This window comes from Pyrgilauda ruficollis, unplaced genomic scaffold, assembly GCF_017590135.1.
Source record: "Pyrgilauda ruficollis isolate IOZ18807 unplaced genomic scaffold, ASM1759013v1 scaffold37, whole genome shotgun sequence".
NCBI classification, from domain to species: Eukaryota; Metazoa; Chordata; class Aves; order Passeriformes; family Passeridae; genus Pyrgilauda; species Pyrgilauda ruficollis.
The window spans coordinates 933,021-959,155 of record NW_024525156.1 but is presented as its reverse complement, the minus strand read 5'-3'; the positions used below and the strand labels follow the sequence as shown (position 1 = coordinate 959,155).

The following is a 26,135-nucleotide window of genomic DNA, read 5'->3' as shown; positions in this document are numbered from 1 at the left end:
TTTCAGTTACATCCACTGAAGGAATCTTTGTTTTTGTCTTAGTTGTGCAAATCTCTATTTCCTTCCCTTCATGTTAGGTGCCAATACGAGTCTTTTACTGACTTGTTATCATCAGAAAAATGTAAACATGAAAGACTGTAGGCTGATTTTTCTCCTTGGTCTAACCTAAATTTCCCCTCTTTCAGTTTGTACCCATTACTCCTCGTCTTAGCACTACAGTTCTTGATGAAGGGTCCCTCTCTGACTTCACTGTAGGCTCTCTTCAGATACTGGGAGGCTACTATGAGGTCTCCATGGAGCCTTCTCTTCTCCAGGCTGACCAGCCCCAAGTCTTTTGGCCTGGTTCTGTAGGAGTAGTGCTCCAGTCCTCTAATCCACTTTATGGCCCTCCTCTGCACTTGCTCCAACAGTTCCATGTGCTTCTTACGTTGGGGACACCAGAACTGTGCACAGCAGTCCAGGTGGGGTGTCAGCAGAGCAGAGGGGCGGAATCCCCTCCCACACCCTGCTGGCCACACTACTTTGGATGCAGCCCAGGATACAACTGGCTTTCTGGGCTGCTGGTGCACATTTCTGGCTCATGTTGATTTTTTCATCAACCCAAGTTTCCCCCACATTTGTTCCTCCAAGTTTTCTCCACAGGGCTGCTATCAATTGCTTCTCTGCTCCACCTGTAAATGTGTCTGCAATTGCCATTACCCAGGTCACTTTGAACTCCATGAGGTTTGCATTGGCCTACCTCTCAATCCTGTCAAGGTCCTTCTGGATGGCATTCCTTCCCTCCAACAATAGAACTGGGGATAAATTTTCATTGTTGTCATCACCAGAAGCCATTGCAGATTGGCTAAGTATATTGCCTTACTGAAAGTAGTGGGGGATGGTAATTTCTGTGTACGCTATTGTTGTAAAATGTTGCTCCATGTAAATAGATGAAAGAATAGGAAAAAAGGGAACAATGTAAAAATACTGATGTCTTTGTGTCATGTTATGTCCATGCTTCTAGACAGATGTTCATGAAATGAGTTGGGAAGGTGTAAAGACTGGTGAACAGAAGAAAATGAGGAGTGGAACCACAGCATGAAGGAGTGTAGGGAAAAGTTTAGAGGGAAGAGGAATAGAAGCTTGGCAAAGCTGGTGAGGTCTGTAAAGTGGGTGAAGTGCATTTGCGATCAACAAGTAGAGCTAGGAGAAGGAGCTTCCATTGAGATACAAACCAGCTGCTTGGTCCTTGCAGACCCTTTACCACTAAAATGCTTCTTCTAGCAGCTGAACAGTTTTGGGACATCCCTGTCCAGGGCATCTTGTTCTCAATGAGCTGTTCTTCTAGGTGTGCTGGTGGGAATTTGACCGGAGAAAAACAGCAAGTGAACCTGCCAAGCACCTATCTTGGGGTAGTTTCTGGGTTACCAATTATCACAGAGTGGAAATACATGTCTGAGAGAAATTAATTATTTGTCACAGCAGAGGACTCTCAGATCTGTGTTTGATTCATCTTCTAGGAGTAATGCCCTGACACAAAATAGAGCTGAGGCTTCGTATTTAGTACAAGACCTGCCTACTTAACCACTGGCTCATCTAGTCCATACATAGAATTGTTTTGTAGCTTCGTAAATAATTGAGGTTGAAATGGGAACACAGTCTTGAGAGACTCGTAGGACTTCAGTTTATGTATGGATGTGTGTAGATATTGTATGGATATGTGTGTATATGTGCGTGTGTGCATGTTTTTGGAATGATTTCTTTCCAGATTTGTTTGCAATAGATAACTTGGCTTTTAAAATGGACTGAAATAAACAGTGACAATTGAATTAGATAATATCAGGCACTTCTGGATTGGCAATCTAGTATTTTAATTATATCAATAATTTTGGAGTCCAAAGGACAGAACTACAGTTTGAAGTGTGGGAAAGCAACTATAAATTATATCTTGGCAATCTGTGCTCCTTCAATCACTTCCTGACTATGTTTACTCATTTTCAAGCCAGAGTGAGTTTTTCTAATGGCAAACGTTGCAAGCCAATCTTGATCTCCACAATGCAACCTGTCGCTTAGCCAACAAAAAAGCTGGACCATGTAAAATCTTTGGGATTTCTGTTTCTAATAAAGCATGACATAACTTTTATTACTACATAATTTTAGTCTTGTCAGTGGGAGTAATTATCTTGCTGGTAACTTCAGCAGATGTGATGCATACTGAAGGCAGGTAGCAAGAGTTAAAAACATTATTGTGGAGGCTGAGTTGTGATATATTTCTAATGCAGTCACTGAGGTTGCAGAGGTAGGCAGCTGAAAGAGTGGCTGAGAGGAATTGCATGTTAATTTTCCATTGCTGCTGGGATGGGGAATCATATGAGCATTTCAAATTTTACAGGGAGCCTGTGGATACGAAGGCTCTCAGGTCATCGAGGTACGTTCTGGTCTGTGCTGCTGCCACATGGCTGCTGCTGCCCAGGGCAGTCAAATTAAGAGCAAAGTATGGGGTTGGTTTGGGATTTTTTCCAGTGTGTGTGAGGATCTTCCAGATCCACAGGAATGCTTAGGAAAAAAAGATATGTTTCTATTCCACTTGTACTATTAGGTATAGGAAGGATGGAACAAGTACCTACTCATTGTTGATGCTATTGCTATAGAAACCCAGATTTTATCATTCTGACTTTATGCACTCAGTAACAGAGAAAGGTTTTGAAGTATATTGGGCAATATCCCTTTATTTTACTTTCTTGTGGTGGAGTGCCAGATACATTGTCATTTGAGATTTATGCCAGCGAAAGCCTGCAGTCGTGCATGGTTTGCTCTTTGACCTGCATCCTCCTTCCTCCCTTTCCTCACCAGTCAGCTGCTGTCCCTCTGCCGCTAATTTACATCCCCAAATGAATGAAGCTTAATCCCTAAACCTTAATCCTCCTAAAACCAGCTGAACTTTGTGATCCTATCTTGACTTTGCAGGAGATTAAAAATAAAAAAGAGGGGGGGAGATGAGGGCTGTTTGAAAAAATGTGCTTTAACTTCTAAAGAGTGCAGCCATCTTTTATGTTTTTCAGACTGCTAAAGTGTACCGGCATTTTATTGATCAATGTATTTTTCCTTGGGTTTTTTTGTTTTTTTTGGTTTTTTTTTTTTTTTTTCCCCACATTATGCTTAATCATTTGGGGTTTCTGTTTCAGTTCTGTTTTCTTGGTGTGCAGTGTGAACTCTTGGCAGGGAATCTGAGGAAGAGAGCTTTCCAAGGAGACCTTGCTCTGACATAATAATGTGGACTAGGGACAGTGCACTCTGCCATGATACTGTTTCATAGATGAACATAGGAATGAACAAAATTTCATTAGCTCTCCCTCTTGAAAAGTAGGGATATTTACTTCAGGAGCCAGGCCAGGTAGTATCTGAATGAGCTGTGCCCTTTCTGCTCGTAGGATTCTGTATTGATATGCTGCCATCATCTTGTCCCAAAAGATTTCAGGCAGCAGAGGAGGTTTCTCCTCCTCTTTAAGTCGGTATAAATTTTTCTCATATGCATGGTGCCCAGTGAATTGACAATATTCATCTTATCTTTTGTCTAGGTGAATTATCACAGTGTCGGACTGTGAATGCAGTATATCTTTGTGAAGCTACAATTTTTGGTCTACAGACAAAACCAGAGCTGACCTGATAATCAGAGTTTAAATCTCTCTTAATAGGGATGCTGTTGAATGACAGAGCGAAGAGGGAAGCTTTTCCTCTAGCAGTGAAATGCATCAACCACTGGTTCTTGCAAACCCACAGGCAAAGCTTAGCGAGGAGATTCTCCTGTCTGTGAATCTCTGTCTGCCTGTGCTGCTCTCACTTTTAGGCTGGATTGCAGCAACTTTTGCATTTTGGAAGGTCTGGTCAGTACAGAATGTGATTGCTGGCTCTCTCAGTAATCTCAGTGTCATGTGGAGAGCACAGACCGGGGAACCTGGAAACCATGGGAAATGAATGGTTTTCCTTATTTAAAGAAATGAACATTATAAAATGTGCAGTCTTTAACTCTGTAACGGAAACAGGAGAGAATTCTACAAGATAGAATTAAATATGGGAAGGCTTAAGCACACAGAGACAATGGGTTCACTTATTAAAGGAAGGGGGGGAAGCTCAAAACATAAAAATGAGATTCTTCTTGGTGAAAATCTTATAGACAAGCAACTTGTTTTGTTTTATGATTCCTTGGAAAGACAGTATTCTGCACAGCTGTTAGCCACGTAAGAAAGAAATACATATGTGCATATCCAAGTGTGAATATTCACTTTCGAATCCAGTTTTTCCAAATACTTGGAATGAAGCTTTCAACAGTGCTTGTTAGATTAAAAAAAAAAAATACCCTCAAGAAACTATATTCCAAGACCTCAGTTCTTATTAGGAAATGAAGCAACTTTCTTGTGGCATAAAAATAATGACACTTTGGGTAAAAGCTTTCAACCATATGGCCCACAGAAATAGCAGGCTTCAGAAAAAGTTATCTTTAACAGTACATAAACAATTTATCTTTGCACGTGGAAGCTGCACATCAGATAAAACATGTTCTTGCAAAGTGCTGTTCCTTAGAAAAACATCTTCAGTCCCCATCTTCAGGTAAGACCCTGCAAAACTGCATTAGAAAATATCTCAAATGGTACAAATGTGTGGGAAGGAAGACAATGTCCCCCACTACTTCTGCCAGTGGCACAGGAGCCCATAGTAAAGACCGCTTGATCACAGCATTTGTGGGGTCTTTTTAGTTGCTAGGCTGAGTTATAGAGGTAAAAAAAGTACGGTTTGTGCACTTTGTCAACCACATAAGCAAGTTTTAAAGTCACCACTTTGAGTATATTTAGTGTCTTTTCTATTATACTTTAGATGAAAATAGACGTCTATTGCAGACATACATTATCTTCTTTGAGAAGCCTAAAAAAGGAAGAGACATGATCTAATTGAAGTCAGTAAATAAATGAGCAAAATCTGCTCATCTGATGAGGCCAATGGTACCTTTCCATAAAGACTTTAAGTAGCCAGCCTTTGTGTCACTGCACAATGTTTATGGTTGCAGGAGCTTAGAGAGCTTTGCCTGTTTTGCTGCTTTTCTCATCAGTGCCTTAATGCCTGCTGATTAAGGGCTCATAAATCTTTGCAATATTAGCAGAGGAGTCCATTTCCATAGCAAATGGCAACATTTCCCGGCCTCCTTCTAGCTGCTGTCACACATGTGTGGCATGTACTTGTAGGTATCATTGTCACGCTCATGCCATATATTCTGAACATTGAATGCTCTTTTCCTGGTAACCTGAACCTCTTAACCACTGCTAGAGAGTAGCCTTTACTCTTGAGGTCACCTAACTTGGCAAGTCAGTGAGTTAATAGGCCTGAAAAGATTATCCTAGACCAAAATTGATGTAAACATTCTCCTTTCAATGTGGAACGTATGGGCTTGCATGCCTTTCATCTTTCTCTGCACATTCCAGATGTTTGCTTCTTTCCTCTCATCGTATATACATGATGGGATAGATAATGTACTGAGTTGAGATTTATGTCTAAGGCATGATGTGTTTGTACTCTACGTCATTACACCTTCTTTTTCCCTTTTATTTGGGAAAGGAGAAGTACCTTAAAAGCCTTTTTTAAAATTCAGATTTGATTTGTTTATTCAGCGCTTTCCAAAAGCAGTCTGGTCGGAGTTCCTCATCCCCTCTATTTCCTCTGCTGTTCCCCTGCAATATATCTCCTTCCAGTTTAGGGTAACTCTATGACTTGGTCGCTTTGAAAAAGTCCCAGAAGACAGACCTCAAAATTTGCTTTGGAAAGGTCCATATAAAAAAAAATTAAATAACTAATTAGACAAATAAATAAATACCTTCAACATAAACACCAGATTTTTAGCTTGCTTTATTTTGACAATCAAATGTTAATTTCTAATTTTCCTCAGGTGATGCACTGAAATGTATTCACTATTTAAGATTATGGGAAAACATCCTAAAGTTACAGTGGGTGTCTAAGTGTTGATCTTTCAGTGAATGTCAGCAGCCCTTAATTGCTAGATGGTATTAAAAATTTTATTTTGTTTTTGGGGTTCAATCTGGAAGACTCTAAGACTGAAGTATTGTCAACTTCTCTGCTACATGGACTTTTTTTTTTTTTCCATTCATCCAAATATCCTTTATTTTTCCCAAACAGACATTTTAGGTCTATTAATAAAAGTAAGAATCTGCAGACTACAGTTATTCCTACATTTTCCTGTTTTTCCAATGTTCTTTATTTCACTATGTGTCAAGGCAGAATAGATTCCTTTTTTTCCTCAATTCAAGGACTATGCAAACACACTTAATGCAAAATCAAAATTTATGCTCAAGTATCAAGAAAAGACATTATAAGAAAAAGGAAATGTTTTTGAACTAGGATAACATTACTATCTGGAAAAAAAATTGTGATTGTTTCACTCAATAATTATATTTGTTATATATATATTTTCTCTTAAATTAGACAACATGTTACCATGACACATAGCCTTAGTTTACCTGAAACCTTAATATATTTAACATTAAGATAGTCAGGAGATTGTATGGATATGTTTCCTCTCTTGAGTTTTAAAAGAAACAGGTTTGAAAATTATTTCAGAAGAAGAAATTATTCAGGTATCTTTGTGTTAAAAAACACTGTATAATAAAGGGATACAGGGGAGGGACCACTCACCTAGTGGTGAAAATTAATAGAGGAAATTTGTCTTCATAAAATTGTGGGCTTGCATCTGTAGTGCCTCTGTCTGACATGAGAGTTTGTAATCTTCTTAGCTTTCCAGAAAACACTATTAAGGCTTCTATCTAGTTACGGAAAAAAAAAAAAATAGCACTCCTAAAAGATAAACAATTGAGACTAAGAAATAAGAAGAATTTCTAGCTCAAAGGTGCATATGCTGGGGTGAATTTTATCTTTTATATTTTGGGCTTTTATTATATCCTTTCACCAGGATGTGGGGTATGATTGCATGCTTCCACTTTGTGTACTTTCATACTTTATTTAAAGGATAAATCACCTTTATCATGTGATAAATTTGTGTATCTGTACTGTATAATATTTTTCAAATTGCTTTAACAAATTGGACCAGCTAAAACATGAAATGCATTATTTTTCTCATAATTTCTAAACTTCTCACAAACTGATAGGTCATCTTCCAATTATTAATATCCCCTTTGGTCAGACTATCAGAATTATGTAAATTATCTCTGGTGAAAGAAGGAAATTCGTAATAAACCATCCAGCTGAAAGAAACTTGCAGTAAGTGAAATGTCTCACTAAAAGGGACTTGGTTATTTGATTTCTCTTGGCAGTTTGCTAAGCATTTGCCATTAATTCAAAAATCACTCTCAAAAAATTTACTGTATGGATCTTGGGTTCTTGGAACTGCACTATTGGAAAGCTGGAATTTATGTCTGTTACACTGTTGTGTATGAAAGCATAAATTAAGATTGTTTAAAAGAAGGCAGTTGGCAACTGGGATTGTCTGCAGAGTTATTCTCTCCCATTAATATCTTTAATTGGTCTTGTGCCTAATTTGCATGGCTGATTCATTAAGGGCTGTTTAATCCAGCTCTTAGTAGCTTCTTACTTGTCTTACTTGCATGAGCCTTCTGTAAGAGCAGACAGGCTTTAGATGTGGTGCTCCATAGTCCCTTGGCACAGTAGTTATGCATGTAAGGCCCAGGACACCCCTCCACTCCCTGGTGTCACTGTATCATTGGGATCATTCTGCTACCCTGAGGAAAGGAATGATGATGAAAAAACAGGGAGCCACTTTAGCAAGTGTATTTGCTGTTTTCCATCTCAGTGTGGGTGTATTGTCTACTAGTGCTCTTATCTTTAACACTTTACTTTCCCATTCTAAATATAATGAATTAATATTATGTTAAGGTAATAAATATAATGTTACATTGCAATAAAACCAGTTATAATAGTTTGCTGTACACAGGTAAAATACTGAAATTGGAATTATGCTAAGGAATAGAGATGGTGTTCTCTTGTTGATCCTGACACTAGACTTTTAGGATATTTGTTTATGTGGTATGAGAGATTTAATATTGTGGACAGTGTCTGCAAGCTTTCAATGAAAAAAAAAGACTGAAAGGTTGAAGTTTTGGGTTTTTTTGGGTTTTTTTTTGGTTTTTTTTTTTGTGGTTTTTTTTTTTTTTGTTTTGTTTTTTTTTTGCTTTGCACTGATGTATTTCATTCTGATTTTAAAACTCAAAATTCTGTTTTTGGTCCTCTGTATAACAACTTTCATATCAACTTATCAACTTGTTTACAACTTGTGAAACATAAAATCAGTGTTGCAGGAATGCATTTGTTTTTTACATTATGATATCTTCTGTTTCTTTGTCTTTTAAAAATCTAATTCAGCTTTTCTTTCTCCTGTGACAGGATGACAAGGACTTGGTTCATGAGTTTGTTGTTGCTGAAGGTCTGACTTGCTTAATCAAAGTGGGAGCAGAAGCTGACCAGAATTATCAGAATTACATCCTGAGAGGTAAAGGAAATGCATCCAAAAGTTGTTTTTATTGCTTGGAAGCTCTCACAGGTCTGCAGCAACTTGCTGTGTAAAGTGTCTTTGAACTTGCTTCTAAGTTTGGTCCCAATTCTTTCATTTTATGCAAGAAAATTAAGGGAAGATTAATACTCGCCACTGAGCAGAATAAGTTTTAATATTTGGAATTGTGATATTCTCCCTGTTGTTCACCTTTTCTTGTAGATTACACTGCAAATCTCTAATTGTAAGAAAGAAAAGGCATTCTAAAGCCTTTACTGGATATCTGTGTCAGAGGGCACAGAACAAAGTAACTTCTTGGAGTGTGGTCATATTTTACAAAGCAGCTGCTGGGACAGGTTGAACAGGAGGAGTAGCTCTGGGAGCTGTGTTTTCTCTGGGAGCTGTGTTTCTCTCCTTTCTTGCAGTGATGGAGGGTTTTCTCCATGCTGCTTAGACAATTGAAAAGTACCAGGGAAACAGGCAGGGGCAGCACCCAGCCTGCTCCATCACCCTGTTGGGAGATGTGTTTTCTTATTTTCTTATTTCTTTTCTTTCCATCGTGGTGCAGCAGAATGCAGTATCATTGGTATCTGTGGATATCATGCAGTCTTTATGGAATAAACCAGGAGAAAGTAATAACTTAAGGGGTCACTTAAGGGGCTGGAAACAATTTTAAGCTATCTGGAATTTTGGAGTTAAACAGGTAATGAGAGGTTAATGTTCTGTTCTTTGCACTTAAAAGATAACTAGCAAAGGTAGGGCTTGGAGAGGGATTTGGAAAAGGTGTGCTCTGTGATTAGAAAGCTGATTTCCTCTATTGTGGGCCAAATGGATGCCTGTGTTTTTCATCTAGCCAGGGAACCTAGGCTGTAAGTTTGGAGAGTTTCTTCAGTATTTTGAGGGGAGAACAGTCACTCCAAGGGATCTTTGCTGCTGCATGATCTCATAGTAAATGAAGGCTGCTTACGAATGCATAGTTGTGGTAGATTGCTCATTTGAGTTTTCTTAGACTGACATATATAGCTGTATTTAAAAATGTCACTTTGATGTATTTAACTGCTAAAACTCAAGCTACGCATTGAGGGGCAAAAAAAAACCCCAAACAAACAACAACAAAAATAAGTAGAAGGATTTTGTAAGAACCAGAAATGCTGAATTATGGAAAGCAAGAAATCAAATAGTAAGTGGGGCTTCATGCGAAGACATTGAAGACCAGGTTTGGACATGTAAAAAAAACAAACTAAAAAGAAACTAACTACAGGAATTATGCTCTATGTCAGTAGCTGTACAGTCACATAAAAGTACTTAAATAGAAGACAAGGACACAGAAACATGTAATTAAAAGTTGCTGGGAGAAAACTGGCCATAGATGATCTCAGAAAATTCAGACTGGAAGGAAAATAAAAGTGCTGTATGGGACAGTCTGGCCCTCAGTCTTGCAGCCTTCCCATTGTCCTTCCCTTCCCATACCCTAATTAATCCAGCATTCAAGGAGATGAAATGGTCTCTTTCTTGTGGTGGCTTTCAAGAGCTTGGTTTCCGTGATCTAAAATTAGAAATTTTCATGAGAATTCAATGAATGATAAAACAGGGACTTAGTGTCAATGTCCATGGCATCATACAAGTGCAACGGCAAACTCATCTTGTTGCATTGTTATTGACAAGTGATTACAGCTTGTTCAAAATGAATATAACAAAGCAACAAAACAACATTAACAATAACAAAAACTAACTATGTAGAAGTATGCCATAAGGGTAAAAACATTCTTTTAGGAAGGTGCTTTTAGGGATTGATAACTTCAGAAATAAGGTGTTTTTTTCCCCTATACTGCTGCTGTGTGAAGCTGAAGTTTCTCTCTGGGTAATGTATCCTAGTATCCTTTACAATAATACCATTTTTTCTGTGTGACGTGGGCTTCATTTCAGTTTTGGTCTTGATTGTGTTTCAGGAATTTCAAAGCTTGTTACAACTCCAAAATTATGTCTGTTGGTTTGCAGTTCCAGGAGGCAGCATGTACTTTCTGAATAGGTCTGCATGTGCAATGAGATAAAGATAGATTTGGAAGTACGGTATAGCCTGACAATCTTATCTGAATACATTGAGGAGGGTGCTGAAAAGAAGCGTCAATTACATCATGTAAGAATGTTTCTGGTATATTATTTTTGGAAGATCAAAGTGATTGGTTAGGTTGTTTTGTTGTTTTTTGGTTGTGGGTTTTTGGGGTTTTTTTGTGGCAATTGTGTGTACCTATTGCAGTGCTGCATTTTACTAAACCCGGTAAATAGGTGAATAAATTTTACTGAAGGAACATCACAGTTAGCACAGAGGTGGGTCCTGTAAGCTCTAAGATTAGTATTAAATAGTGGAGATTTGAGAAGTAAAAAGTAGTCTTTTTTTAGAGATTTTGTGCCTTCCTGCTCTGGTGTCCTTGTTCTACAGATCCTTTTGGAGTGGAATATTCTCCTTATTTTCATTGCATTTTACCTAAATCATAAATAGATGGGATTTCTCCTAAGTTTCATATTCTGGCATTTCTCCAGCACCTTTGGAGTCATTCACTCTTTCCACTCAGCTTGCAGGGCTTATGACAGTAAGTGGCAGCCTTAGGCACGGCACTGCCTCCTTTGCTTTGCGGACTCGCCTACATGAAACTGTCCATCATCTTTACTGAGCAATTTCCCAGTGTTTTGTATCAACTTGGTTGCCTGTGCTCATAAAGAAATAGCTTTGTACTTTGGAGGAAAAATAGGCTGGAAATACATGTATGTTTAAGAGCTGTAGGTGCTTCAGTGAGTTCCAGGTACAAGTCATTTCTTGAGGATATTATTTTCCTTTTTCCAAAAGTCTGCATTGTTTCACTCTAATGTTTCCTAGTTATGAATTTCTGCTTAGGGGTTTTGACGTGTTTCAAGTCAGACTGAGCTGCCAAAAAATTATTAAACATAAGTAATGAAAATTTTAGTTAATTTAATGGGTAAGTGAAGAGAAGGTAAGTGTGGCTTTTACATACAATGCTGAGAAATCCAGAGAATTTATTGTTGAGTGCTAAGGAATGACTGTTTATTTCTACTCAGGTCCCCTGAACTAGGGCTGTTTGACTGTACCTTTCCCAAAGTGTTCCCTTGTGTCAGCATATAACCTATGGACTGGAAGCTAACAGTAGCCAGGGCTTCTCTCAAGGGTTACTTTTTAAAAAGACTAGCTTAGAAAAGAGCTTTTGATCCTCCTTATTTAACAGCTCTTAAAACTAAATTTATTCTCCAGTGTTCCTTTTAATTATTATGGACATCTAAAGAAACTGTGTTTGAGGGACTTTCCCCCTCACCCCCCACTGTGGAAACAGGCTTGTTTTCCTTTTCTTCTTTCTTCCCTCTTCCTTTTTTTCCACAAGGATCCACAAGGATGAAGAACTTCACTGGATAACACTGAAGTTAAAATTTTCTGTCTCAGTTACAAGACTGCGGTATGCTGGATGTTACCTAAATACTCAAAACCAGATAGGAGTGGGTTAAAGGCAACAAAAATATCCATAACTGATGAGGATTAATATAAATATTATTGTAATTTTGAAAATTCTTTGGATATAATTTTGAGATCATCTGTTCTTTGCACAGAATGAGAAAGCAACACATGAAATGCCATGGTAGCCTTCATGTTTTCTGATAATTTAGCCAGTGCTGTCGGGAAGGTGAGGGGGAAAAAAGCAGCTTGTTTAGACCAAGGCTTAATTATTTTAAAGATATAATGAATAAGTAGGCTATGAGGTTCAGGGATGACTTTGCTGGCCCTCTGGTATGAGGAGTTCTGCCTGGTGGGGTCCTGTGCTGTCTGTCCCTGAGATCAAATGAGAAGGTTGTCAGAAGGTCATGCAGCCTCGTTTGTAGAGTCTAATTGTGTACTTGGATCCATATTTGGCTGCTTATGGATTCAGATCAGTATTTAGAGGTTTCCATAATTAGATGAAAGCTAGATATTGTTCTTGTGGTCTGAAAGCACAGGCCAAGTGTTCAGTCTGAGCAGGCAAAGGCCTTGACCTTGCTGCAAGGTCTAAGGAGCTAAGGCTGAGAAAAAAAAGTAGGACAGAAGTCATACTAGACTAGTCATATGGTGCTCTTACTAGACTATGCTTGAATCAAATTCAGCTTTTGGATGCAGCACTCTGATTTAGTGAGAGCTGTGTGCTTATATGGAGAATAAGAATTTGAGTGTCAAGTCTGGATGAGAGATGTTTTCAATTTTGTTTGGCAGTTTTGAATTTCTAGTATAGGGTTTTTTTAAAAAGAAGAAATAGAAGGAAGTACTTGGAGGAGCCTAGGAGTTATGACTTGAGGTAATATTTGTGCTTTAAGTTAACCACACTCCCGTAAATCCTTAAACCATTACTATAATCTAAAATTAAAGATAATTAGAATCCTAAAAGCATTTAGGTTGAAACAGGCCCTTAATGTCATCGAGTTCAACCATTAACCTAACACTGCCAAATTCACCATGAAACCATGGCCCTAAGCACCATGTTTGCACATCCTTTAAGTACCTCCAAGGACAGTATAGTCAAAACTTCAATAATTCAATAGACTTAATTCAATAACCTGGGCAGAACACTAGGTTGCAGTAGACCATTTTTCTGTCACAGACCCTCTGCACTTCTGATAAGTGCTGAAGTCCTGTGTGTTTCAACAGATATTGGTGCAAGCGGAGAAGATAATGGCAATGATCCTGGGTAAGGGATATGACATACTCTGAGGGACAGTGACATACCATTTAAAAGGATTAAAGGTTGATAAATTCATGCACAGAGTCAACAGCATCTTCAGTCTGATAGAACAGCACCTCTATTATTATGCCCTACAATTTTTTCCTTAAAAATAGTAAATGTAGTTTGTTTTGGAATTGCATTTGTACAAGCCTTCTTTTATCTTCATGAAGATAGAATGAGTATATAATAATGCGCTTTTTTGAGTTTTGCAAGACTTCTAATTTTATGAGGGGCTTTTACCAGAAAAGTTCTATATGAGTCCTAAAATGTAAAAAAAAAAAAAAAGAACTGAGTGTCTTAAAACACTAAAATCACATGTGAAACATAACTCCAAGGCACATTTTGATCTTTGTTACATGCTTAAATTATGAGGGATCCATCAAAACGATTTCCTTCAGTTTTCCTGATAGCTGCAATTTGCACAGATGTGAACTGCCAGTGATGGAGAAGTTCCCAAGAGGAGCAGTGACTTCCCAAGGTAGAGCAATGAGAACTGAGGAGCCTGAAACTTTCCAGTCCCCCACTGAGGCGTAAGAATGGTGCAATATTTTGATTCCTCACCTGTCTACCTGGTAAATGGGAGCCAACCTTTGCAAAGAGATGGATGAAGAGAGAAAGAGTATAGCTGTATCTGAGTGGCTACCCTTTTAGTAGCCTCAGCTCCCTGCTGCAGCAAGGTGATTCTAAATCTGTATTTTGCATATGCTTTTAATTATACAGTACAGTGTAGCTGACAACAATAAAAAATGGAAATTACTGTAAGAGCTACTAGGTTGTAAAGCAGAAAGTGGCTTTGCTGTTGGAATTAGGAGATGCTGAACTCTTTGAAAGGGTGGTTGGACATGCAGAGGAGCCACCAGAGTCAGTCAGAACTACAGGCGAATGCCCAGGCAGGGGGTCAGGTTTTCCAAACTAACAGGCAAACAGCTCAAACACTGACATGTTCCAAAGCCACCAACAATCATGCCTATTTTTAAAGCCAGAGGCATGCAATCCCACCTGCATGCCAAGTTTGGAACCAAGGGCTGTGCTGCATATTCTGGGAAATCAGATTAAATTCCTGAAGCGAGTCAGTGCTGGATGGTAAAAGACATCTGGTTACTGTCTGTCACCAGGACACCATGTGTGCCTGAAGATGTCAAGGAGCTAGAGGAAGTAAAAGGTGAAGATGAGGTTTTGCAAGCAGGCAGTAGAAACTGCTGCTGATAACCCTTTCATTCTGAAAGCCAGGCATGAAGTTATCAGCAAGCTGGTGGCATTTCTGCATTGAGCCAGCTGCTACTAGGAATGCTTGGGGTTTGTAAGTGTGCTCTCTGTAACACAGGGATGATCTGCTTCCAGGAATTGCCTGGCTGTTTTTATCAAAAAGACCCCTCGTTATTTACAAGGGCATGGATGTTTCCAGTGCTCTTGAACTTTCCTCCCTCAGCCTGATAAATTGGGTGGCTTTGGGCCTTTGCATTAAAGGTCAGGTATTACAAAGCATTTAGCATAGAGAAGCATGTTCTTCTGCAGTAAATGTCTATATGGGAGGCAGGGGTTGTGTAAATTAAAAAAAAAATACAAAAATAAAGAAATAAAGTCTGTGAGAGGCTATTTCTGTCCTAAATAGACGTGTCTTGCTGATTGGTACCGCAATCAGTAAAACAGATGGTAGTAATGTAAGTTTAGTAGGGAAAAGGGAGCTAATACTGATTATTCCATATCTTTGCAATATTCCTGTTTTAGTGTGAACTAGAGAACTGTTTAAAGTTTTTCAGCTGTAGAAAAGTATCCCAGCCCCATGTAAATAGGAATAGAAGCACTTGATTAGGCTTACCTTTGTATTTCTTTCTTTTATTTTAGCCTTCAGTTGAAGGTATCCATATGCAACTGTGAAGTTCCTATTTATGTCTCTACATATTCAAGCTGTCTTCTTATGTGCAGTACTTTAAAAGGATATAAACTTCTCACTCCATGTCAAAGTACCTGCCATAACAGCCTGAACTTTAAAGACAAACTGAGTGTCTGTAGCTTGAATTACTTGGGAGTGTTTCTTCTGAGAGATTTGCTGGCACAGTCTCCCAGTAAATTCAGTTCTTTGGCCTTCCAGAAATCTTACCAGAATTGGACACTTGTCCTGTGGGCATTTCAAAATTCATGTCCTTCAATTTTATGCTGGACATCAGACCACAGTTTCTGTGAAACCATACCAACAGATGGCAACTCCACCTGGAATTGGTATGCCCACATAGTACAGGGCAGCTCCACATGGAGATACAACCTAGGTTTCTTACCACCGCTACAAAAAAATTCCACAAAATAAAACACACCAAACCAAGCCCACAGCTGTGTGAGGTTAGTAGCAGATTAGTGTAGCTGAGCTAACAAGACCTGTTAATGAGCAGTGCTGCTGAGCTGAGGTACAGCCTGGCAAGCTTGCAGCCATACCATCTCCCTTGGTGAAATGGACTACACTGCCAGTTTTCCATCAGCAAACATTAGCAGTACCACTTGTAGTTCAGACAAAAAGTAGCAGTCCCAGAAAAATCAGACCCATATATCTGATGGATGAGTATTTCTTTCTGTTACATGTGCAGAAACCTCAACATGTGCCTCCTCTTGAAAAGCCATGAAATGAAAAAAATACAAATGGATTTGGCATCTGGATTCCTGAACCCTTTAGACTAGAAAAAATGATGTTAAGATGCTCTTTGTTATACCAGAAGAAAAGGGCACATTATACTATCTCCATGAATAATAATATAAGCACTAAACCTCCTTGTTCCAGTAGGTGAATCCTCTTTCACTTCTGCAAATATCTCTTTAAGACTAAATGCATTTGTTTATGTGTACAGAGGTAGTTATGAGAGCTTGACATTGGATGCCATGTAGTTTAAAAGGAGGGAAAACATCGTCTCTCCTTTCCACTCTACACTTCTAGCATTTCCTTTCTTCATTTCTCATCTGCATATTTTAAAATTATATTTATTAAACTTGTTCTATGCATGCATTACATTGAGTTCCGTACTGAATACAACCTTAGGCATTCCCTTAGTTGTTGGAGCAAGAACTGCACTCTCCTTTGTCTTCCTCCTCCCTCCCTTCTCTCAGGATGTGATTGTGATGCATGATCCATCTGGAAAAAGAGCCAGATAGTCCTCACACAGACCATACAGTACAAGTCCTCCCAGTCTGGGATGGGAATTAGCATCAAAGCAAATTTGAGTTCGAAAGTTTAACCACCCTATAGTAATTTACGCATCTACAAAAAAACTGAGCTGTTCCTTGCACTGTGCATTATATGAAATGGCCTTTTATGCTGGGACTGTTTGTGAGGAGGATGTAGGGTCTACGTGGAATTCAGTAATAACACCACCATAGAATTATGGATTTCCCTTGTTTTTAAAGCTGACAGAGGCTGGGAGCCTTTGGGTTGCTTTCCATCTCTATGAAAATGAATCTTCAGGTTCTGAGTAATTTTTTTTATGCTTTGTGAAATTCCCATGCAATGTGACACCTCAGGCTATGCAGACTCCATGTAAAATGAGGAACTGCATATGAAAAATGCACATCCTGAAATGAACTACTGAGCAAAGACTAAGTACTTGGGAAGTACTCCCAGAGGCCTTTAAAGCCATTGTGGGTATTTTATGCTTTAACTACTCAGACTTCATGAACAAGCCTTGAAAACAATGTAGCGATCCCAACTGGTTATGAGCATATTACAGAGTGTTTCTGCCTTTTTGTAGTAATATTGTAGCCCAAAAGTAGAGAAGGCGAAAATATGTAGAAAAGTAAAGACATTCATAAGCCAGCACAAGCATGAATAATTACACAAAGTATATGGCTGCTGGTAATTTCACTATAAATTATTTACATTGAATGTATGCACATAAAACATGTTAAAATATCATTGGGAAATAGAGGTTGATTATTCTCATTTCAAGCTCAGAGACTTTCACAGCTATTTGAGATGGTAGTTGCTAGAGTGCCACACGGCGTACTCCATCCTGATACATAATTAGGGAAAATAAAGACTTTCAATGAGAATTGGAAGAGGTGGAGTCAAATGTGTAAGGTAATTGAGAGGTTCTGGCTGCTACTCCATGAAGGTGATTATTGTGTGATATAAGGATGTGACAAAAATGAGGTTCTTGAGGTATCTTCAGAGTTAATTTCCATATCCAGATACATTATTTTAAGTCACATATTAGTTCTGTGTGTCTGGAATCCTTGCAAATGTGCATGCGTGTGGATTTCTAGCAATCATGTTCTCATAGGTGCAATCAGGAAGCTGGACCAGTGAACTGTAAGCTCTTAAAATACTTTTTTTCATTACTGTTAGGCAGTGACCTGCTTTTAGGTCTATGATTACTACTGTATCAAATACTAAGAAACTGTAGATGATTGAAGAACTTAAAAGCTAAGCCATGGGACTTGCATGTATTAGCATGGTATTAATTATTAACTGCTCATAAGTGCTGTGTTCATACATATGTGTCTTAGAAAAACTGTAGAATGCTTGTAGGCTGATGACAGTGAAGGATGATCTTAATGAACACATGGGACTAATAATGTTTCTGTTTCTGCTGTGGAGGGTTTCTGCTTGCCTGTTGTTCTCTGCAGCCCAAAGAAGCATCAATGGAGCAGCACATGCCCCTCAGGAAAGCAGAACTAGCAAATAAATACATGGGTTGAATGAGAAAGAGTGAAACTTTTTGCTGCTTTGTAATGAAGTATAAGGACCAGCTTGCCTTCTACCAACCTTCTACTTCCTATCCTCCTCCTCCTCTGATGTCTCCACCTCCTTCCATACACAGGACTGGAGACACTGAGGATGGCGTTAGAGTGAGGAGAGTAGAGTGGGGGCTGGCATCCCCATGTGTGTGTGAAGGCTGTCACTGGATGCACAGGCAGAGGCTGAGCAGACTGGGTAAGGCAGGAAATTCAAGGTGCTGTGTAAAGGCAGACAGGATATTGTCTTCCCTTTGCAAGCCAGAGGGAGAGGAGTTGTTCTTGGGGCTCCCTGCCTGCAGTGGGGAGAAGAAGAGGTTTATCCCCTTCCTACCATTTTACAAAAAGTGGGGTTTTGTACACTATTAATTGTGACATGGTTTCTTTCTCTGTATTGCCTGACAATAAGGAATTTTTTTTTCTCTTTTCAGTGTGTGAGGCATTTCCAGCTTTTTCCATTTAAATTCTTGGCACTAAAGCTGGTGGTGTCATGCCAGAAGTGAAGGCTATGCCTACCTCCTGCACTCAAGCAATACAGGATCACTGGCCTGCACTACCTCCTAAAAATGCAGTACCTCTGTTGTTTAGGGTGTGTCTTTCAATAATTTATCACTTTGAGGTTTCTTCCCAGTCAATTTAGTGAGGAGAGTTTACTGATGTAGGTGCTATATAAAATAAGCCTTTTTTTTTTTCCTTTGCCTCTTTAATTTGTTTACAGTTAGAAAACAAATATTCTTCTGTCCTCTGACCTTATAAGTGCTTTGGGTTCCATGAAGTTGGAAACACTAAAAATACTGTTGTGTGCTGTGAGGAGTGCCATCAAATGGCTCTGTTACGGCACTTTGGCTTGAGTCACTGAAGTGCTACTCAGGATATACTGTGCCTATTGTGTGTTTTAAGTAGATTTATTTAAATGACAGGTGGGGTCTTGAAGAACTTCTGCCAATACTGGGCAATATCCTGTTTCCTCTTACTTAACCTTCCTCCTTCTGTATGTTATCACCAGCATAGACAAGGCTCTCAACTCCCTCTTGCTTTCTCTGTTCCTTCCCCTTCCCCCTGCAATTCCCTTCTTCAGAGACACCTCTGTGATTTATAAACTTATGCCCCAAATTGGCTTTGGGTACAGCAGGGTTGCACAGCACTTATTCCTGGTGAGCATCAAGTGTCTGTAGTGACAAGGGTCCCTCCCTATCGGCATACTTACATCCCAGGTGTTCCTCATCTCAGTACCCTTCCCCCAGCATGCAGGGAGCAGTCTTAGGAGCAGATACTGTTTTTCACTCAGGCAAAATCCACTCACTGGGCAGAAATTCTGGTTTTAAATCTGCAACTTCTAAACACGGTTTCCACATTCCCAGAATTCGGTAGTTAGTCACCATAAGATTGCTTTAGTTTTGGGTCAATATCAATAATGGAAACATTGACTGTAATGTATATAAACTATATATATTGGTTGCTAAGGATATTCTTTTATATTTGCTTGTGATAAATGTTTTTGGGTTTTTTTTTTCCCCTAAGATGATTGTACACAAATGCACTAATACTGTTAAGGTTGATAAACAAAACTCTTGAAAATGAAAAATTCCTGTCTGAGCTTTCTTTGCAGACACGCTTGCCCCCTTTGTCTGGCAGTTGATTCAGCCTTTGATGGCACAGTGGTTCAGCTTTTCCCCTCAGCTGCTGTGCTTTAGCCAGTGAGCACCATCACACCTGTGCACTTACTGAACACCTTTTAAATAGCTGCTCTTATCAGCAGTCCTTCCCCCGGCTTTGCGATTATTTCATGCTATGCAAACTCTGTTATAAAACGCTTGTTTTCCTCATGCATGATTCTGTGTTTTGTCACTAGATGTTATCCAAGAGTTCAAAGGGCAGCATTGTTTAGCAGATAAGGAAATGAGGCACTTCAAAACACATTCTGATTTTAGAAAGATTCAGTAACTCTGACTTCTGGTTTGGAGCTTGTCCTTGGGCTGGTTTTACAAGTTGATATAGTATTTTCTGTTTCTTTCTTTTTTAATTGTTACTCTTAGCACTTCTTTTCGTATTCTGACTCTTGTCCAGTCTGTCCTAATTTTCTTCCTTGGATCTGTTTCTATTTCATGCTTTTCACATCAACTTCCTTTGACCTCCTATCAGTTTATTTACATCATCAATCCATTCAACAATATTCATAAATTAATTTACATTATTTTCTTGACCAGTTTAGGCTGTCTTAAATGTCTTAAATCACATCTTTCCACCTCTGCACTGTCTGTCCTGGGTTCTGACACCTCAGCTGTTTGTGTGATGGTGTAATGAACTTGACAAAGGAACGTCGTCTGAAAAATGGGTGTGAAACGGTTGCTATTTTGCTATTGTTTTGCTTTTGGTTTGTTTTTGTTCATCTGAAAAATGGGTGTGAAACGGTTGCTATTTTGCTATTGTTTTGCTTTTGGTTTGTTTTTTTTTTAATAGTACTGTTGAGTTACTTGTTACACTTCTTAATGTTGGCTCACAAACTCCTGTGTCAGAAAAACCCTGATTTTCATCTGAGTCAAACAAATAAGGGAGAGTGTTGCAGTGCCATTATCAAGGATCCAGTCAAGCTTTGGTATCTTATCTTCTGTACATTTCTTTCCTCAGCGTCACTCACATCAGCTCTAATCTGTGTGTTTCCTCCAGCCAAATAGCTGTTAGTCTTTCCCATGATTTCCATCATTTATCCCAGTCACTTCATCTCTTTTCATAACTCTTGGACCCTCATCAGGTATTCTGTCAGAATTTTTCCCTCTTTCATTTCCTTGAACATCTATAGGTTTGTATTTTGCTTCCTTCTGCATTCAGATGAGAATTCCTCTTATCACCATCTGAGTAAGAAGGTAGTTCTTTAAAACAAAACCAAAAACTCTCACAAGCTGCTGCTCTTTCTTTGAATGCCTTGGTGTTCCTGGGAGGGCAGCAGCTGGGAGCCTTATGGGGATATTTTGAGCTTCAAGAATCAAGTATACAGAGATTTCAGCTGATTGTATACGTTCAGTAGAAGCTGTTACAAGTGTCAAACAATAGCTATTTCAAAACCTTGTAGTCACACAAAGTTTGGGCACATTTTAATGTTTTCCGTATGAACTTTGTCACTGACATGAGGTTATAACTTTGCTGAGTATTCCAAAGAGCTCAAATTCCCAAAATAGTCATCTTTCTGAAAATATTCTCAGCAATATTTTCAATTCTAGTGAATAGTTCTCTTCCTCCTTTTTCTTCCTGCCTTTTAGAAACCCACCCCAAATATAATAAGTGTTGGAAATTTTCCATGAAAACAAGAAAGTGTTGTAATTCAAACACCACAGGGAAAGTTTCAGTTCAAACCTAAAACTTGAGGCAATTATGGACAACTAAAACCTGGAGTGTTTTCATGGGAAATAACAGGCTATTTTAGAAGCAAGCAGACTGTCCCATAGGAAGGGTGCCTTCAATTTCTGTGTTATGAGGCTGATGTCTCACTTTAAATGTTGAAAATACATAGGGTACTAGTGCCTTATTGGCTACAAGGGTGAAATGGCTTGTGTTGCTTTACTCTGGTCTTTAGCTGTAGTAATGTGATTTGGTGGGGTGACTACTGAATTAGCTACACTGATAGTGTAATTGTTTTAATTTTGCCTACAAAGAACTTTTTTTTTATTTAGTGTTTTAATGTTGAGTTCTTGTGTAATACCTTCATCGTTAATTAGTAGAGCAAGACCTGGTGGAGAAGTAAATATTTATCAGAAATGTGTGTTGGAATCTTGCCTTTATATCAATCCTTTGAAATATATAATGAAATTTAAAGATGCAGGAAGTATAAAATAATCCCTTTTAGTTAGATTACAGGATAGAATTCATGTCACCTAATTCCAGTTACCTTGTCTCAAGTAGTTAGGTGGACTCCTTGAGCAGGAAAGAACTCAGTACACACTTGTGACTGAACACGATTTGCTCCTTGGTTAGTAGTTTCTTTCATGTCTCCTGTTATCTTTTGTTTCTCAGGTTTTTTTCATATGAAGTCATGAGTCTGAACTTATAATTTAACATGGAAGGTCTTGAGTATTTGATGCAATTTGTTTCGTTTTAATTGGAATTATTCCTCAAGTCAGTTGAGGGAACTCAGCAAAAACCACTTTGGATCTGTAGGCTCCCTCAGTTCTGACAGGAAACCTATTGGTGATGGAGAGTCTCAGTGAATATCAGTGGTCATTTCCCTCAAACAATGAGTCTCATCTGTCTCTCCTTGAAGAAGTTGAATAAGCTGGTATGTAGTTACCTTTAAGAAAAGTATTTGTCCTTCAGTGACCTCCATTGCATCTGGTATGTATTTGGAGATCGGATGAAATGAGGAAAGAGACACAAAGTCCTGTCTTCTGCTTTTGAGCTCAAAAATCAGAGCATAAACACCTGGACTTCACATTTTCAGGCTTTAGAAATTCTGATGATGTGACATGATTATTGTTGTAATCGATAGGCATAGACAGTGCTATAGTCAAAAACTGTGGCACCATTATGGGTTTAGTGGGTGTAATAGTTCCCTGGATCACCTAATAAAAGGGCTAGACTATCCCTATGATTTTAAGGGCTCAGGAAGACTGAGCTCCTGTCTTTGGTGTCCAAAATCATATACTGTGAATGTCACCTTTCCCTAGGTCTCTCTAGGCAAGTAGGAGCTGCAAGATGTGAAAGAACATAAAATTAGGAGCCTGCTTTATAATATTTAATACTAATTGGACACACACTGCAGAAACAACCACCCCTGTGTAATACATATCTTTAGCCATGCTGATTCTGAAAGAACAAGTTGGGAAGGATCTGGAAGAACAAGTTGGGAAAGACATTTGGACCACCTGCAGAATTGGAGATCTCCTGGATCTCTGATGAGTACATGCAACTGTTCTTGCATACTTGGGACTATCCGACCAGTCAGGACAGGGATCTGCCTGCCCCACAGGACTCAGTCAAAAAAAGTCCTGTGTTCTGCACTGTGTTCCACTGGAACTGAATGATACCCAAAGCCATGCATTGTCAAAGGCTGGGCTGGCTTGCTTTCCCTGACTGGCATTCACAGATGGCAGAATTGTTACTTCAAGGGGGTTTTAGCCTCATTGCCTCCGTTAAAGGAAGACCTGAGTAGGTCTTTCAGAAGAGCAAGCCTGAATCCTATTCACTAGACTGTGCCAGCAAAGCCAGCTTTTTGCCAACAAAATCATAGTGTATGTCTTCCAAACCCGCCGACCAGAGTGGCTGGATGTGCCACCTAAACCCAAAATCATTGCACACAGTGACCTGTGTTGGGCCGGAGCTCGTTCTTTGGGTACCATGGACAGGGGCAGCTCAGCCGCAGCCTGACCAAGACTTGGGGCTTAACAGCCTTGTTGGAAAACACCATTGTAACCCTGCACAGTTGGTGCCAAATCAGTTATTACTGAGTGCATGTAAAACAGCTAAACCCTCCTGAGCTTTTTCTCACAGGCATTACAAATTTAGTCCTCCTGTGTAATTGTGTTTGGTTCAGAACTATTCAATGTTCTTAAAATGCTGATAGATTAGAAAAACTTACTCCTTCCTGTAGATTTGAGAAAGTACTACAGGTGTTCATGGAGTCCTCTCTTGTTTTTGTTTTTGTTTTTTTGGTTTGTTTTTTTTTTTTTTTCCCAGATGGTGCTGAGAATGCCTATGTGAGTGAATTTCAGCAAGTTACAGCCTGCACTACTTATGTGATACTTCATTTGACCACAGTGATCAAACACTGACCTTAAACATCTGTCCTCAGTGGCATTAGGACTTCATGTGAGCTAACTTGTAGTGGAAGTATTGACAGACTTCTTCCAGATGTCTATCAGAATATATTGCTTGGTTACAATTTGACAAATGTTTGTCTGTGGTTCCCTGCAGAGGGCTGTTCTTAGATGCATCCCCTTGAAAGGGTTGTGGCAGAAAAAAAAATATGTTGGGGCTTTTCTTTGAGCTTTTTTTATCCTAAAATATTTCACTACTTGCATTTGGCATCATGGGTTTGTTTTAGACAGAACCAGGTACAAGATGGATGGATGGATGTGTATGATATATTTGGGCCAGGAAAGCAGTCTGAACTTGAGACATTGAAGCTCCTTATTCCTCATAAGCTGTAAGGATAAAATATGAAATGCTCAAGTACTGCATGAGTACTTGAAGAATATCTAATGGTTACTCTCAAGAATCTGAAACTTCTTGATATGTGGTCAATGCAAATAAGGCAACACATATTCTTTCTTTGATTTATGGGTTCTTCCTCTGTTCTGCACTTGCAATTGCCAGGGAAACAGTGTTATGACTACTCTAGCCTTTGTGTGTAACTGAGGGAGAGCATGGTGAACACCAATGCTTTTAAGTTGTAAGATAAGCTTACATAATACTGAATTTAAGAAATAAAATGTACTGGATTCTCTGCGTTTTCAGAATTATTTCTGCATGGAAGAGGTATAGTATTTCTAAGTTTTACTCAGCAGTCAAAAGACCAAGAAGCATGGAGGAGATTGTCTGCTAATGACATCACTCCAAAGCTGATCTTGTAGTTAAAACATTGGTTGCTGTGGAGTTAAAACATAGACAGGTGGCTGCTCCTTATTAGGTGATGGTGCAAGAAATATTCTTTCTTCTGATTGCAAATGGCCCTTGGAAGAGCTGCTTTAGCATATAGGCACAAGGTATGTGCATCATGACCAAGTTCTATAGTTCTGCCTTTAAATGTTGTAAACCAGGATGGTTCTCACCAGTAGTAACTTACAAAGTTTTATTTCAAACTAGATTAAGATCTGATGGGCTTGACTGTGCTTTTGTTTATTGTACTGACATGAATAAGAGTTAACTCTTGACATGTGTGTAAAACGCAAATTTGGTCCAGAATCTTAAATAATTAAAAATAAGAGTCTTCCAAGTCTTCCATATTTATTTGCCTGTCACTTGTAATGTTCAAGCCAATAAAAACACAGCAATCTTGATAAATATGTTCATATTGAAAAAGTAATCTTTATTTTCCCTGCATGTTGTATTGACATTTACTGGCCATTTTTCTTTTCAAAAGAAACCATGAAACACAAGAGCTTTTTTTTTTTTTTTAATGTAGGTTCTCTGAAGTTTGTTAAAAATAATCAGCATAATCCAGTGCTGATTATTTAATCTTTAGATTAAAACATCAGATTTCTGGGTTATCCTGTGAGAACACAAACACGTTACTATACATAATGAAATTCCAGTAGATGTCTTATTCTATGCTTTATATACAATACATAGGACTAATGTTTCTCTAAATAGAGTGATTGATTTTTTTGGTTTGGCATTTCTGGTTTTCTCCCAACACTTGTGTTCATGACAAGAACCACATTGTGTTTGAGGTCTTTTTTATATATGCTAGCTAATAACTTGAAAGAATTTTAAATCTATATTCTTCTTATATTCTGCTGCTAATGAAGAACATAGCATGCTATATTTTTGGATTTTTTTGCTGTCTTATTTTTCCAGTCAAATGAAAGTCAGAGAGCTTTTAGTCAAAGACAAGAAAAATTCAGTTTTTCATTTCCTCTTCTTGATGATTCACATCTTCTTTACATCACCATTACTGCAAGCAGATAAGATCCAGCACATCAAAATCGTAGAGACAGCTTTGCTTTTGCAAAGCAATATTTCCACTGCAACAGGCATTAAGCTTTCCTTTGGCATCTCTTTGCAACAGTGGAGGCTATTATATATGTCTGTCAGTGAAAAGACAGCCTCTGCTGCCTCTACTCCAGCCTGAGGAACATAGGGAAAGCATTAGTTCGCTTTCCAAAAAAGCAGAACAAAATGTTATTCCCTCCCTGTCATTCTGCGCTATTGCTGTCTGTTGCCATATTCTACACCACCCACTCCACTGGTCTAGAATGTGTTAAATTCACTGGTTTCCTATTAATTTGTTGGGTCTGAAATTCTTTCAGTTCTTGATCCATTTATTCATGGGCATGCATAAACAGCTGCAGCAGTACAAATGTAAGTGGCTCCCTTCAGTGGAAGAGGGAAAACATCTTCCAGTGATGGCATTGGGTGTTTCAGAGAGCAAGTAGAATTATTGCTCCAGTGACTTGACCGAGACAACTTTGGTTTCCTTCTGCTGTTACTGGCTTGGGGTTTGA

General features: G+C 38.8%; 1 protein-coding gene across 3 annotated transcripts in view; it reads left to right on the top strand.

Annotated features, from left to right (window-relative positions):
- Positions 1-26,135, top strand: part of FHOD3 (formin homology 2 domain containing 3) — a 374,811-nt gene that overhangs the window by 178,409 nt on the left and 170,267 nt on the right. For all 3 annotated transcript variants that reach the window (XM_041475887.1, XM_041475885.1, XM_041475888.1), the window contains exon 5: positions 8,401-8,506. In XM_041475887.1, coding sequence (XP_041331821.1) covers positions 8,401-8,506 — 106 coding nt within the window. The remainder of the gene's footprint in view (positions 1-8,400; positions 8,507-26,135) is intronic.